Source organism: Anopheles ziemanni, chromosome 3 (assembly GCF_943734765.1).
Source record: "Anopheles ziemanni chromosome 3, idAnoZiCoDA_A2_x.2, whole genome shotgun sequence".
Taxonomy (NCBI): Eukaryota; Metazoa; Arthropoda; class Insecta; order Diptera; family Culicidae; genus Anopheles; species Anopheles ziemanni.
This window is the reverse complement of record NC_080706.1, coordinates 6897670-6911722: the sequence shown is the minus strand read 5'-3', so window position 1 is coordinate 6911722 and position 14053 is coordinate 6897670. Positions and strand designations below refer to the sequence as shown.

General features: G+C 47.9%; 3 protein-coding genes across 3 annotated transcripts in view; all 3 read right to left on the bottom strand.

Moving 5' to 3' along the window:
* Positions 1-129: 129 nt before the first annotated feature.
* LOC131288533 (synaptic vesicular amine transporter-like) lies at positions 130-1866 on the bottom strand. Its single transcript, XM_058317673.1, has 2 exons — positions 1764-1866; positions 130-1547 (listed from the first exon to the last, which is right to left on the bottom strand). The coding sequence occupies exons 1-2, from the start codon at positions 1864-1866 to the stop codon at positions 130-132; spliced, it is 1521 nt and encodes a 506-aa protein (XP_058173656.1).
* Positions 1867-3018: 1152 nt separating this feature from the next.
* Positions 3019-5296, bottom strand: LOC131289595 (uncharacterized). The gene is made up of 3 exons (XM_058318886.1): positions 5103-5296; positions 4521-5027; positions 3019-4261 (listed from the first exon to the last, which is right to left on the bottom strand). The coding sequence occupies exons 1-3, from the start codon at positions 5294-5296 to the stop codon at positions 3019-3021; spliced, it is 1944 nt and encodes a 647-aa protein (XP_058174869.1).
* Positions 5297-9440: 4144 nt separating this feature from the next.
* LOC131288323 (uncharacterized protein DDB_G0283357-like) overlaps positions 9441-14053 on the bottom strand; it is a 35305-nt gene continuing 30692 nt past the window's right edge. The window contains exons 5-7 of the mRNA XM_058317446.1: positions 11362-11619; positions 11145-11222; positions 9441-10625 (exon numbers count right to left, since the gene is read on the bottom strand). Of these exons, the coding sequence (XP_058173429.1) occupies positions 9441-10625; positions 11145-11222; positions 11362-11619 (1521 nt within the window). The remainder of the gene's footprint in view (positions 10626-11144; positions 11223-11361; positions 11620-14053) is intronic.

Genomic DNA, 14053 nt, shown 5'->3' with positions numbered 1-14053 from the left:
GATGAGCAACGGACAGACACACATGCACACAATGGAAACGGGGAGGGGCGACTGTGGCGATGCCTGGTGGTTAGCGATAAGAGTTTAATGCTATTTTACACTCGATTGAGCACGCGGAAAGGGTGCTTATTACTCGACAGTGTTGTAGAACCGTTTGTACGACCCGGGTTCGGTGTTGGCGAGTGGGAGATTGGTTTGTGCACCGCTCGTAGGTTTACCAAAGCAGTTCCGGAGCGTTGCACAGGCGAGCAGTGGAACGTAGAGGAGGTTCAGTGCGCCTAGGGCACGTAGGACGGCGGGAAACCCGACGATGGGAACTAACTCGCCCCCGACGATGGGCGCCAGAGAGTAGGCCACGCTGACCGCTATCTGCTGGATGGCATAGACCGCACCGTAACCGTGCCTTCCGTCCGGCTCTTCCGGACTTGCCATTTCGAGCTCGTGCACAGGTTGGCTTTCGCGCAGCTGATCGACCAAGGTGGCAAGCAGGGGCACGAGGGCCGCGTCCACCACTCCGATCCCTAGACCGAGCCCGAAGTGAGGAAGCAGCAGCCCGGTGACTGTGCTTGCGGAAGGGATGAGGATGCAGGCGGTGCCGACGAGCAGCAGGGCCAGGATGGACACGCGGATCTGCCCGAAGCGGTACGCGACCGAGCCGAAGCAGTTCGTGCCAAGCCAGTAGCCGATCGAGTCCGGTATGAAGACGGTTCCAAGTTGCCACTTTTTCGGATGCAGTTGGGCGATCATCCAGAGCGGAAGGCACGGCTCGAGGATGGCCATGGCGGAGGTGGAGATCCAAATGCCTCCGACGACGACAAGCACCAACCGATTGCTGAGCAACGGCCACCAGGTTGGACGGCGTTCATCCGTCGCTACCGTCGTCGTTGAAGTCGCGTCCACCCGGGGCAATCCAGCGTGGAACCGGTGCGACCCACAGTCGAGCTGCAGATACTGCAGGATCAGATTGCCGGCACAGAGGGCGGCCAGCACGTGAAAGGGAGCCGCCTTCCCGGCCAACTCGTACACAACTCCCCCGAACGGGTAACCGACCAGCACGCCGACGGCCATCGCACCCAACACCGTGCCCATGATGCGCGACCGACGATCCGGTTCCGAGTACAGCTGCGCCACCAAACTCATGCCGCACACGCCGATGCAAGCCGAGCCGAGACCGTGGATGGCGCGGGCCACAAACAGCGAGCCGTACGACGTGCCGAAACCGAATATCAGCGACGCCAGCAGCAGCTGCACGGTGCCGAACACGATCGGCAGACAGTAGCCGAAACGGGCCGTGCCACTTCCAACGATTGGGTTGGCCACCAGCTGCACTAGGGCCTTCACTCCGAGCAGGATGCCGATGGAACCGTTTTCCTCCTCGATCGCTGACGGACGGCCATCGGGGGAGGGGAAAGGGGTTGGCTGAACGACGACAGCGTCACTGCCGGCTCCGATCAGCTTCGGGACGTAATGAAGGCTGAAGTTCTTGTAGATGACGCTGGCCGGGACGTTGGTGTGGAACTGGACGAGGTAATCCGGCAGGATGGGAACTAACGACGACACAAAAACACGCGACTCATAAAAGAAATGTCGTCATTGTTTTACACATTACATGCAAATGACATTTACATTACTACATTTAACAATAATTCTTAAAATAATGTGTGATTATTTAACTTATTTTTTTTTCAATTTTCCACACACATTTCTTTTAGGTTTAGGTTTAGTAATCCGTTAAACATTGAAATAATTAAATAACAGCTTACCAATCACAGTCAGAAGCATATTATCCAAAAACAGCGAAATGTACACAACAAAAGCCACCACGGCACGGCTTTGGCGCCGATTTGATCCATTTAGTGGTAACATATTGTAACCTCGTTGTGTTTTCTTCTCTTTTCTTACTGATAAAACACTTTAACCTTCCTGCAGCTTTAAACCTCCTGTGTAATGTTCTTTTTTATATTTTGAATTGAACACTTTTCACAACCGTTTCGACAACGAACGCAAGTTTAAACAATTTTTCAGCAATAATCCGATGGTTAACTTTTGATCGCTCCCGAAAGAGTGCCTTCCTCACGCGTAATACGCACTGGTGGAAATCGGAAAGAAACGTGCATCCGGCTCGTAGCACAAGCAACAAGTGTCTAACCGAACAGTTCGTGCGGTGATAGATAATAAAGGATAGATACCACCGTGGTAGCATCGACGCCTATCGTTTCCAACGCTCTCAAATTTCTCTGCGCGCGAGAGCGAAACGGAACGCGGAAAATTATGGGCATCGCGGCGCGCGTTGCCCAGGGCAACGAGGGCCCGGGTGGAAAACCTCGCTAGTAATATGACGCCGCGTTACAAATCGATGACAATCAAATGTTTCTAGCGTTTATTTTTTCTTCTTTGCTTCGCCAATAGAATATGCATTCAATTTGTCAACATGCGTGAAGCAATGATTAAAAGCTAAGTTAGCTAAACAAACAGCGTATATTTAATGTCCACTTTTTCTCTTATATACTACATATTTTTTTAAATTAAAGGTAGTTTTCATATCTAGTTTTTAAATGTCGACCATCATAGCTTTTGCCTATAGTAAGACTTAATTAATTCTTCGCTTCAACTTCGTCAGACTGGCAGCTATTATTTCTCAAATCTGTATTGTATCCAATTGAACAGATTTTTTTCAAAATCATTTAACTTTCTTGTATGAAATGGAATTCATAGTTTATTTTATACACATCAATTTTAAAATTTATTTCGTGTGATTTCAAACAACATTTTTGTTCAAACTAGAAGAGTCTTTAGTGTTTTTAAATTATTTAACATTCATTTTCCATCACTTTCTGGCCAAAATCATTTGAAACACTTTAGTTAGACAAAACCCTTTCAACTACGAACTAACCTTTTTCCCGTAACCTTCATTAAGCATGCAATTTTAATACACTTAGTTCATAAGAAAACATATAATAGCCTTGGTTCATGAATTGCAAACGAAAACACACTTGTGTTTTTTAAAGCTCAAAACACCTAATAATTGTAAAGCCATCGGATGGATTGTTGCTGCGCTCGCTTCCGTCTCCTCATCCGCATAAGTGCTCTTCTCTTTCGCACCTGATAGCGATACAGTATCAGCTCGCCCAAGAACACCACAATGGCCACCCCGTTCATCCCCATGTAGACGTAGAACACGTTACGCATGTTGAAAAGATTCACCGTCCTGGCGGGTGGTTCCATTCGCATCGTTTTGTTGCGAATCTGGGCAATCTGCAGCAGCATGCCCTTGGTGCGGATCTGCGACAGCTGGTGGTTGACAATTCCGTTCTCCAGGCAGTCCATCGTCAACCGGCGAAAGGTGGGAAAGAGTGGCGAGTTCTTGGGGGCCGCCATCGCCGTGAGGAACTCTAGCAGTGGTTGCGGAATAATGTGTACTTTGCTCTGTTTGCGAGCCGGATCGAAGTAGAGCGACTTCACTACCTCCGTGAAGTACTGGATGATCGGTACGGACACATTCCGGGAGTCAGAAACTTGTGGGATGAGGCTCTTGCCCGAGGGTTCCTCCTCCACCTTGATTCGCGCCGCAAGTCGCCCGCGGACGTCGCTTCCGTTCCACACCTTCGTGCGAATCGCGTTACCGAACGAAATGATCGCCTTCAGATGCAAGTCCGTCTCGGCCAGCTCCTCCAGACTGCGGATATTGCGCAGCTGCTCATCGTCCTGGTTCAGTCGGATGATCGTTACGCCCTGCCAGCTCGAGTACGCCACGATGCTGTAGAACATTAGGCCCATCAACACCAACCGTGCCCGGTAGTTCCGTGGCAGAGCGACACTCGACGCGAACAGGACGGCTAGTGTACGGAACGCTTCCTTCGAGTATAAGATCGCCGTCGGATGACGTCGTGCTAAGCCCATCAGGAGCAATGGCAGCGTCAAGGTCAGCGCGAAGTTTACCAGATACATCTGCAGCGAGAAGGTATGAAAGAACACCACCTTGTAGCGGTTGCTGAAGTAGTTGAACGGCACGACGAACACCAGCCGGATTGGGCACAGGAAGTGCACGTACTGCAGATTTCGCATCGGCTGGCGCATGATGGAGCGGGAGTTGGCCGCCAGGTCGATGGTGTTGCGCTCAAGCATATCCAGCGTCCCACCCGGTGTTCCGTTCGCCGAGATAAACCCGACCGACTCCTGATAGTTCAGCTGGATGTAATCGATAGTGAAGTTCATTCTTTCGCGCATGATTTCCACGATCTCACCGTCGAGATATTTGTACCTTTGACGCAGATTTTTCAAGTAAAAAGCAAAACATGTAGAATAAATTAAAAAATGTTACATAAATTCTACCTAAAATTTAAAAAAAAGACCTCAACTTTGTTGAACTAACTTTGAAGTTAGTATAACAGAGATAGGTCCTTTCGAAAGAACTTTGCCGAAACGACGAAATTGTTCAACACATCGATTGCATACATCTAGGCGCAAGATCATCCAACAAGCAGAATACAAATTTTCAAACGAATTTCTCATAAACCCACCGACTGATGCTCCCATTTGGGAAGTGTACCGCCTTCGACATTAGCTCCACGTCGGTGATGGCAATCTTGAGCGGATACAGGTGCAGATTTTTCACTCGCTGTTTGATAAAACGCGTCATGGCATCACCACACGTCGCGACATCATCAACGTGGCTCAACCGGCAGCAGAACATGTTCCGATCGTCCAGCACATCCGGCGGTGTTAGGTACGGGTTGAACAGACACACCAGCAGCGTGCGGTCATCCACGCGACTCAATATCAGCAGATTGAGCATCCGGTGCCGGAACCAGGCCACCCGAAACACCCGCATCATGTCGTACCGGGCGATGCCTCGCACGAGAAGGACGACTCGTGCGATGGGATTACGGAACGCAATCGATGGCAGCGCCATCTCCACAATGGCCGACTCGTTTCCCTCGAAATGAAACGCCTCCCAGTGGGGGTATGGGTGAAAGTCGTAGCCGTACGTCGGATTGGCACGATCAATTTCGACCATGTTGTAGTACCTGAAGGTTAAGAGTTAAATTAAACTTCTTTCAGCCTATCGATCTGCCTATCCTGTAAAGGCCTAACATACTCACGTGTCGACCGTGTACAGCTTGTACGAGGCACGAATATGTTCCGCATTGTAGCTACACATTTTCGCCTGTATAATGGCGTTATCTGCCCGCTCGTCCCCGATGATGGTTGTCAGCGAAATGTAGTCGCTCAAAAGTGCTGCTATTAACTTCTCGTAGATCAAAAACAAACTCGCATTGCAATCCCTCGGCGACATGTCCACCACCAGTTCGGTAGCAACGCAGGGTGTCTTCAGCAGCACTCTCACCAACAATAAATGGATGGACCACAGTGTGAACTGCATCTTTGCAATCCGTTTCGAAAACTAAACCGTGAAAACCTGGTATAACACTCGCACCGAACCGTCACGAAAGCACTTCGAGCCGGCCATCAAACGGCATCCATTTATATGCATGTCCCTACGTTTGAATCTGGCTCGGTAAAATGGGTTCACCCGGTGTTTGCAGAGATAATTGATTGTACGATGCTTATCGTGCGACAAAATGGACGTAAATTACACGCCACGCTCCTATGGAACGCCACGCTACGAACTTTGACGAACATAACGAACTACACATGAATAAATCACGCCAAGCTATTGGCTTGCGGTATCCTTTGTTATCCTGTCCGTAGTTTACTTGCCGGTTATATTTAAGCAAATTAATTAACCCAAATTTGGTGGTAATAGCACCCTTTTTATCACCCGCTAGGTACAATGTTTAATGGGAAACTTTCATAAACAGGTTAACACGCATGCCTAAAAGGTTTCACACATTCACATGCATTTTCTAAACGTTTTCCAATGGCAGTGAAATTATCCTGACCATAATTGCAACCGATATACTTACCAACGGGACAATGTATTCTTTCTCATAGGGATCAGGTACGTACGGAGGAAAACAAAATGCTACAATATTATTGTTTTTAATCGTAATATAGAATAAATGTATATATATTTTTATATAATAATCTTCACTTCGTCTATAAAATATAACAGAAAAAAAAATCTCTAAACAATTGTCCTTATGCTTCATTTTCTTTGTTTGCTCCGTTTTGTGCTTCTTACGGCTGGCTGTTTGTGGTTTTCTTGATCTGTTGTGATGTTTTTCTTTGCCATTTGACGTAGGATCCTTTCACTTCCACACCCAGCGGCCATCGTTGATGATTTATAGAATGTAGACATGTTATTCTAAACAAAATCGATGCTTCTCACTTAAAAGCAAACCAAATGGGGCAAATCTGGTAGGACCTTTGATAATGAAATGTTTCATGGAAAATGGGAAGATAGTGCTCGTAATGTTTGCTCGTACCAATGCCACTTGCGTTGAAGAAACTTGAAAACTGACTTGTTAAATATCACTCTGTTATTGATACTGCTGGCCGGCGTTGGCTGCTTTCGGCCACCGAGCGACTTCCATCCAAATCCCGTGGCAAATTTCGCAAACATACATACACACCCATACAAACCCCTATCACATACGCACACGTACAACGATAAACACAGTTACGGTATAAGCGCCTAGGTACGGTATTATCTCATGCACATGAATCCTTTTTTTGTGATGGAAGCGGGGCAGCGCATCGTTCCTATGACGATGATGGCTATTGGCTTTCGTTTTTCCTTCTGTTGGCCTTAGTGCGAAGCTTTGGGGGAAGCCTATCCACATCTCCGGGTTAGCGTTTTTCACAGAGTCAGTAGTGTGGTACAGATGATAATAAACGATCTTTATTTTACTTGAATTTTTTTCTCTTTTGATACATAACACACAATAGTTTTCCAATAGTAGCGCGGCCGTTACTCAAACGAACATGAAGCTGTTCTCCGTTTGCTTTCCTATTTCTGCTTTTCCAGCCCTTAGGCAATACACGTAGTATGGTTCTCACAACAAATCAGGTAATGTAGTACGAGCTTTCGTAGGTTAGAATAGGTCGAGTAAGATTGTAGCCACATATAACATTCTCCAGAATGTTTCCTTCTTCTGCACGGATTATTATTCAGTTTTTTTTTCATTTTGCAGTTACCATCTTGTTAGAAACATTAGTTGAGGAAAGGACACTCCTGATACTTCCTGTTGAATGTGAGTATGAGTGACACGCGTGGATGTCTCGCGCTGATCCAACTCGGTACGTTACAATCTAATAAACTAACTAAACACAAACTTTACATGCTTCTCCCTTTTTCGTCCCAAACCGCCCTGTTGGCCACAAGCGAACGTTGGCAACGAACGCGATGGATATGCGAGACCAACCCAATGGCGGGGGTGTTGGATGGAAATGTGGTAGTGGTTTGCCGGAAAATACTCCAAATCCATTACAACTGCATCGTGTATGCTTTTTTGCAAAGGTTATTACTTTACATGCGAAAGAAAACGGATAGAGTACACGATAAATGAGACGGAGAACAAACGCGAGAAAGAAAAAAAAAACGAATAAATACTAACACCCGGATACTAGTGGATAATGATGGATTAAACGATAAATTACGATCAACTGAAGCGATCGGTGAGGGGAGTTTCGGCAAAAGGACATCGATTGCACGTGCACCGCCTAACTTTCTCCTCCTCCTCGTGGGGCGCAATATGGAGTATTGGTTTTGCAACATTTTGTTTTAAATTCTGTGTTTCCTTTCCCTTTCCTGTTGCGGCAAGAGAAACCCAACGACGCGGACCACATTTTATGTGGGTCAGGCGTTGTTCCTCACTACATCTACACGATTGCACAATTGCACAGAATCGCCCAATCGGATGCCCTTTGCCATGCATTTTCCGATGACTCTCCACTTGCTGTCGCTTGTTCTAATTGTTCTAATTTCTGCTGGCTATTTCCTCCCTTTCACACACACACACTCTCTCTTCATTCCATACTTAATTATTGTTCCACTGTCCGTAAGATTCGGTTCCCTCTACACAAAACATTTATATTCGGCCATCCTGGAGGCTCACACTCCTTCGCGGTGCATCGGTTTTATTTTATGTTTTCGAAGACGAACGACGTTTGAATGATTTCCTCCGGCCTACGTCTTCATTTGCCTTGTTTCCAGCTTACCTCTTTTAAGTAACAACAGCAAACAACTAGATTAGAAACACCTGAGCTCACGATTTGTTTACTTTAAACTACACCGCAACTACTGTATGTACGCGCGTGTATGTGCGTGTTATTATAATAATTTTACTTATGTCTCCGCGAACATTTCCTACCAACTTTCTGCAAACCTTTTCTTTTCGTCTTCAACCACCTGTTCCTTCTGCTAGACATCGACTTTCTCCGAAGCCGATTGAGTTTCCCTATTGGCGACCTGTGAGTACTTACCGTACTAGTAAAGTTTTTCTTATCAACACTTCGGGTGCATCCCTGTTATCTACTTCGAGCGCGAAATGGGCGCACACTAAGAAACTAATCAACAACGATAGCGATAAAGGCTAGCACAAAACGGATGGATGCGTGAAACGTATATGTAAATAAGGTAAATAAATAAACCCCTGAATTAGAATGCAGTACGAAAGTGAACGGGCCATAGGTTTACCGGTGTTCCCAAAAACAAAACAAAAAAGCTCTAAATAGAAATGAAAAGTGAAACCGAATCGAACAAACTGGAAGTGAGAGCCGGTTGTAAGGTGAGGGGGGGGGGGAAACAAATTACGTAGTGTAAAAAAAGGTGTTATTTTAATAAAAAAAAAATACGATACAAAACGCATACTAACTAAATACTATACAACCAGTCCTTTCGCTACGGTGCTGCACGGTCTAAACGATGCCGCGACGAACAGTGCTTATTCATTAAATCAACAAACGAGTTAGTCATGTGGTTGAAAAACGAAAAAAACGATATAAACAACGTATTGAAAGTTTATCTCCTACTCATACGCACACTAAGGTTACTTAACTAAAGGTTCTACAGCTTCCCGCTTGTAGCCGGCGGAAGAAATGGGTCGATTCGAACCCAACTTCCGGTAAGGTAGGTATATGTCAATCACTTTAACGTTATCCTGCTCAGGCTCTGCTTGTCCTGCCGACCCTGCCCCTTCTCTCTCTCGCATCCCACACCCGGCACCACACACTTCCTCGCACAGAATCACAAACACACAAATAAATAAGTTAGCTTACTGGCTAGTATCATAAGGATGCTCTATATCTACACTCGCACACAGTCACGCCCGTTCCGCCTGTACCAGTTCCGTGATGAAAAACAAAAACTATAATGATACAACATAACAAAACAAAACCCGAGAGTAAAAACAAAAAAAAAATTAACGAAACAAACATTCCCCGTACAATGCTAGATCCTCCTCGGAGGCTTCCGCTTCTGGCCGGTCGAAAAACGGCCGCCATCTTGTACTCGGGCGGCCGAGCGACGCACGCGATTAGCTGACGTTCTTGCACAGGTTCAGGCTACCCGTTTGATTGCTGGTCGTGAGGCATTCGTCGCTCTGCTTTAATACTATATTTGGCTCGAGAATGGAATGTTTGATCGTTTTACCGTTGCCCGTCGTGATGACGCCCTGATCGTGCTGGCCGTAGTAGTCGTCCTCGTTGTTGTTGTTGTTGTTGTTGTTGTTGTTGGCGTTGGCAGCGCTGAGCGTGTTGTTATTGTCCTGGTCCACCTCCATGCCCTCGTCCTCGTCGTCGTAGTGCGGTTCGGATTTGATGTTTTGCAGCAACACGGGCTGTTGTTGCTGTTGCTGTTGCTGATGCTGTTGATGATGTTGCTGCTCGTCGTCGGTGCTGGTTCCGCCATTGGTGGGAGTGCCGGGGGGATTGAGGGCGGCTGTGGCAGCTGCTGCTGCGGCCGCTGCCGCCGCTGCTGACGGCGATCCGATCGGGCTGCCGCCATTGTTGAGCCGCAGGTTGAGGGCGTTAGCGGCGGCGGCCGCCTGTATCACGTCCTCGATGCCCAGCTTGCGCTTTTCGGCCCGCATCTCCTGCTCGTACTGCTGGACGAGCTTGCGCTTCGAGTAGTACTTCTGGTACTTTTGCGAATCGAGCATCTTCTTGCTGGCGTAGGGCGAGAGTGGCCCGTTCGCGTTTCCGTTGCTGCTGAGGTTTCCATTGTTGTTGTTGGCGGCGGCTGAGTTGTTGTTGTTTAGGTAGTCCTCGTTGAGCACGACGGCGGCCGCGGCGTGCTTCGCCTTCATCAGCTCCTTGAAGTTGTTCCGGTGGTGCTGGAACTGCTGCTGCTGATGGGCGACGGCGGCTGCAACGGCGGCGGCTTGCTGCTGGGCGGCGGCTGCCGCGGCGGCCTGCTGCTGCTGTTGCTGCTGCTGCTGTTGCTGCTGCTGTTGCTGCTGCTGATGCTGCTGCTGGGCTTGGGCGTGCGCCTGCTGCTGCGCCACCTGCAACAGTTGCTGGCGTTGCTGGGCAAGCTTCTGATGTTGCTGCTGTTGCTGCTGCTGTTGCTGCTGCTGTTGATGGAGTTGCTGTTGCTGCTGCTGCTGTTGTTGCTGCTGCTGTTGCTGCTGTTGGTGATACAATCGCTGCTGCTCTTGCAGCCTCAGCGCGTGCTGATGTTGTTGCTGCTGGTAATCACGTTCCTCCGAATCGTTCGTACTCTAAGCGATCGTCGAGAAGGGTGGAGTAAATAGGCAAACAGAAAAAGAAAATTATATCGAGCACAAGAAGGGTGGGCTTCAATACCCACCGAACCGCATGAGGACCCAACACAAAAACAACAAACCTGATCGCTTCTCAAAAAAACATGATCGCGGAGGAAGTTGTGAGAAAATTAGCATAACCATAAAACCCCTGATCGTAAAGACGAACTTTGCAAAGACACGGTGCATCGGAGCATATGCTCTAATCTGCACGTTCAGGCACACACACATACACTCAATCCAACGCGTATGGTTCCAATATAATCACTCTCATTTTCATTCCCATCGCGTCCACAAAACCCCCTCGTTGTATCTCCGGAGAAAAAAAACGAGGAAAACCAAACCCTCTCCACCACAACAACAACAAAAAAAAGAGGAACGAAAGAGAAAGTTGCGAGCCCCGAAAAAAGAATACCAATGTGCTCCATAAAACGAACGGCTTCAACGGCACCGCGTGCGCGCGGGCAACGAACCTACCTCGCCGTGCAGTCCCTTGACTTGCAGCGCCTCCGCCACCTTCAGGAAGTTGGGCAAGTCCTCGTACTTCACGTTGACCTACAGTGGGGCGAGGTTGAGTGTGAGGGAAAGAAAACGAAGAGGAGGAAAGAAAAAACACACCACAAGGACATTCGTTAGTGAGACACTTGTCGGTTTCTAGGTCCGGGGAATCCGGGTTGGAGCGCCCTCCGCCTACCTGTCCGCTGTACATGAAGTCGAGCAGGCCGGCCATGTGGTGGCTGTTGACGTCGGTCATGAACAGGATCGGATGCTGCGACGGGTGCTCGAGGAAGATCTTCTGGAAGTACGGGCTGCACACCGAGAGGACGAGCTTGTGCGCCTTGAAGATCTTGCCGCCGGCCGCGATCGTCACGTCCACCATCTGGCCATCGCGCTGCAGGCTGTGGAACCCTTTGCACATGTTGCCGTGGAACCCACGCCAGGATAGGAGGTACTGGAGGGAGAAGGGAGAGAGATAAAATAAAAGTTAGCAAAAGGCCAGCATGAAGAATGAGGTCGCTTCGCAGGAAGGAACCTAAAGCATGAAGAATAAAGTCACGTATCGAAAATATAAAATAAAGCTGTAAATTTAAATCTTTACTACACCAAAAGGAAATTTTCGTGTTCAACTGATTTTTGATCTTGTTTTAAACAGCAACTACACACACTTATCGGCACTAACTTACCCCCCCTTATGTTCGTTCGCTCGGAATAAAAATAATCTGCTTCTCCAAAACCATTCCTTGCGCAAGAGGAAATATCAACGGTATCGGTCCTCCGGTGGGCCCCAAAAATAAACCCGCAACCATTTGTCTGCGGATTCCAGCACGAGACCTACACAAAAGGGGGCCACCAACCGGAGCCAAAAAGAACTCAAAACTCGTTCTTCCAAAATTAACTCTCACTCGTGTTCGTGGGACCGAGAGGGGGGAAGGACGGCCACTTCGAAAGGCGAAAAATAGTATAGCCCACTGCGCAGATCGGCAACGATCGTCGGCTTGTCGATACTATAAGTGGTTTCTGAATGGAGTCGCCGAAATGGCACTACGCGGCAAACTGAAACGGTTGCCACGAACCGGTTACCGAACCGAAAATCCGCTCCAGCGACCCCAAAGGGAGGGCGAAATATTTACAAAATCGACCAACAAAAAACCAGAATCAAAGAAAACGAAATGCAACGAGGTGCGCGAGAGGTGGTTGGTTCAGATGGTGAGACGAAAACGACCAACCGCTACGTCTTCCGTCGGCGAGTCAAAGCTCGCACTCCCGAAAGAAGGCAAAAGTCCAAAAAATCTTAATTTATTTTTGTTGCCCAATACGAGTGCATGAGTGTGCTTTGGGGCTTTTCCTTACCCCCCCGATCGAGGATGGATGGATGGATGGATGCTCGTAAGATCATTATGCGCAGACATTTAAAGCGGCAAGGGAGAGAAAGATGAACGAGACGAGAAAAAGGAAAAAAAAACGCCACACAGAAGACGGGTGCGACTTCTTCATCTTTGGCTGGCTTTTTGACTGGCATCGCACCAACCAGAATGCGATTAACAGCCATTAACGAGAGCACGTTGGCAATGAAGTTTGGCCCTCCTCGCGGGGAGGGGAAAGGGGAGAATGTGAGACGGTTTGGGAAGTCCAACCGAAATGGGGGAAAAATGAAAGAAAAAACAAATCCTTTCGCAATCAACCCGCACCTCGTATTGCGTGATACGTTGTGGGGCCATCAGTGACTTCTACTACCATTAACACTAACAAAACCACTACTACTACTATTACTACTAACAACCGGATCGTTTGTAGTACTTTTTAGTAAGAGTTCGATAGGGATCGATCGGAACGATTGGCCCCGGGTTTTTGAGCCGGGGTGTGTGTGATGCGACTTCCACGCGGGGTAGGTAGGTAAGAGGACAACACAGGTGTGTGTCGCAACAAGTGAAGAACAATCAACACACCGGGGACCTTCGCGACGAGTTAGAAAAGGGCGTGCGCCAACCCGCCCGATTGAACTGCGGCCGAAAGGCGGCCAACGAAACAAATCAAGCAAGCACAGACGACGAACCCGTACATCCGTTTGTGTGTTGTTTTGTGTTGAAGCCAAAATTTCCACTTCTTTCACCGCTTACCGCTCCCGAACCGAAATGCGTTGTTTAGTTTCCGTGACGGAATCGCTTTGCCCATTTTTTGCCTTTCCAGGTCGAAAGTGAAAGTTGTCAACCGAGGGCGGCAACCCGCGAGCAATAGAACCGGAAAAGGAATAAACGTGACAAACAAATGAAAGCAAACACTATCAACCTCGCTAATCGTGCGATGGTTTCCTTTTCTATTTGCTGGAGGGATTTTTAGGGCACTTGATAAGTGCCCTTGATCATTTCTTAGAGCTAATTTTTACGAAAGATTTTCCAAATCTTGATGTTAGTCGTCAAGAATTATCATTTCTATCAATCGAAAATGAGAACATTAAAGACTTGATGATTGATTATCAACTTTGGAGCGTCTCAACTCCCAACTGCGCAGTATCAACATGTTATGGCTCGGCCGTTTTCAACGACCCGATCGCAGCCCAAGACAGGCCAAAAGTGGCCGAAATCAGACGTGCACTCACACACACATTCACCAACACATAGCCAAAAATACTCGACCGCGACACGCGAGTTTTCGCAATCGCCTCGCGCGGTAACTTCTTTACCTTCCGAAGGTCTTCTCACCCCAAAATGTGAGCACGTCTTCGTCTCGCGACTAGATCAGGTGCTGATTTCGGGGGTGAAGGTTCACGAAGGGTACGCGAGGAGGCGATACTGTTAACACTGCGTGATTTTGGTGCGTAGCGTTTATTTTTATTTTTTGGTAATTGTTTCTTAGACACAATTCGGCAAAAACCCAAGTTCGTCGAC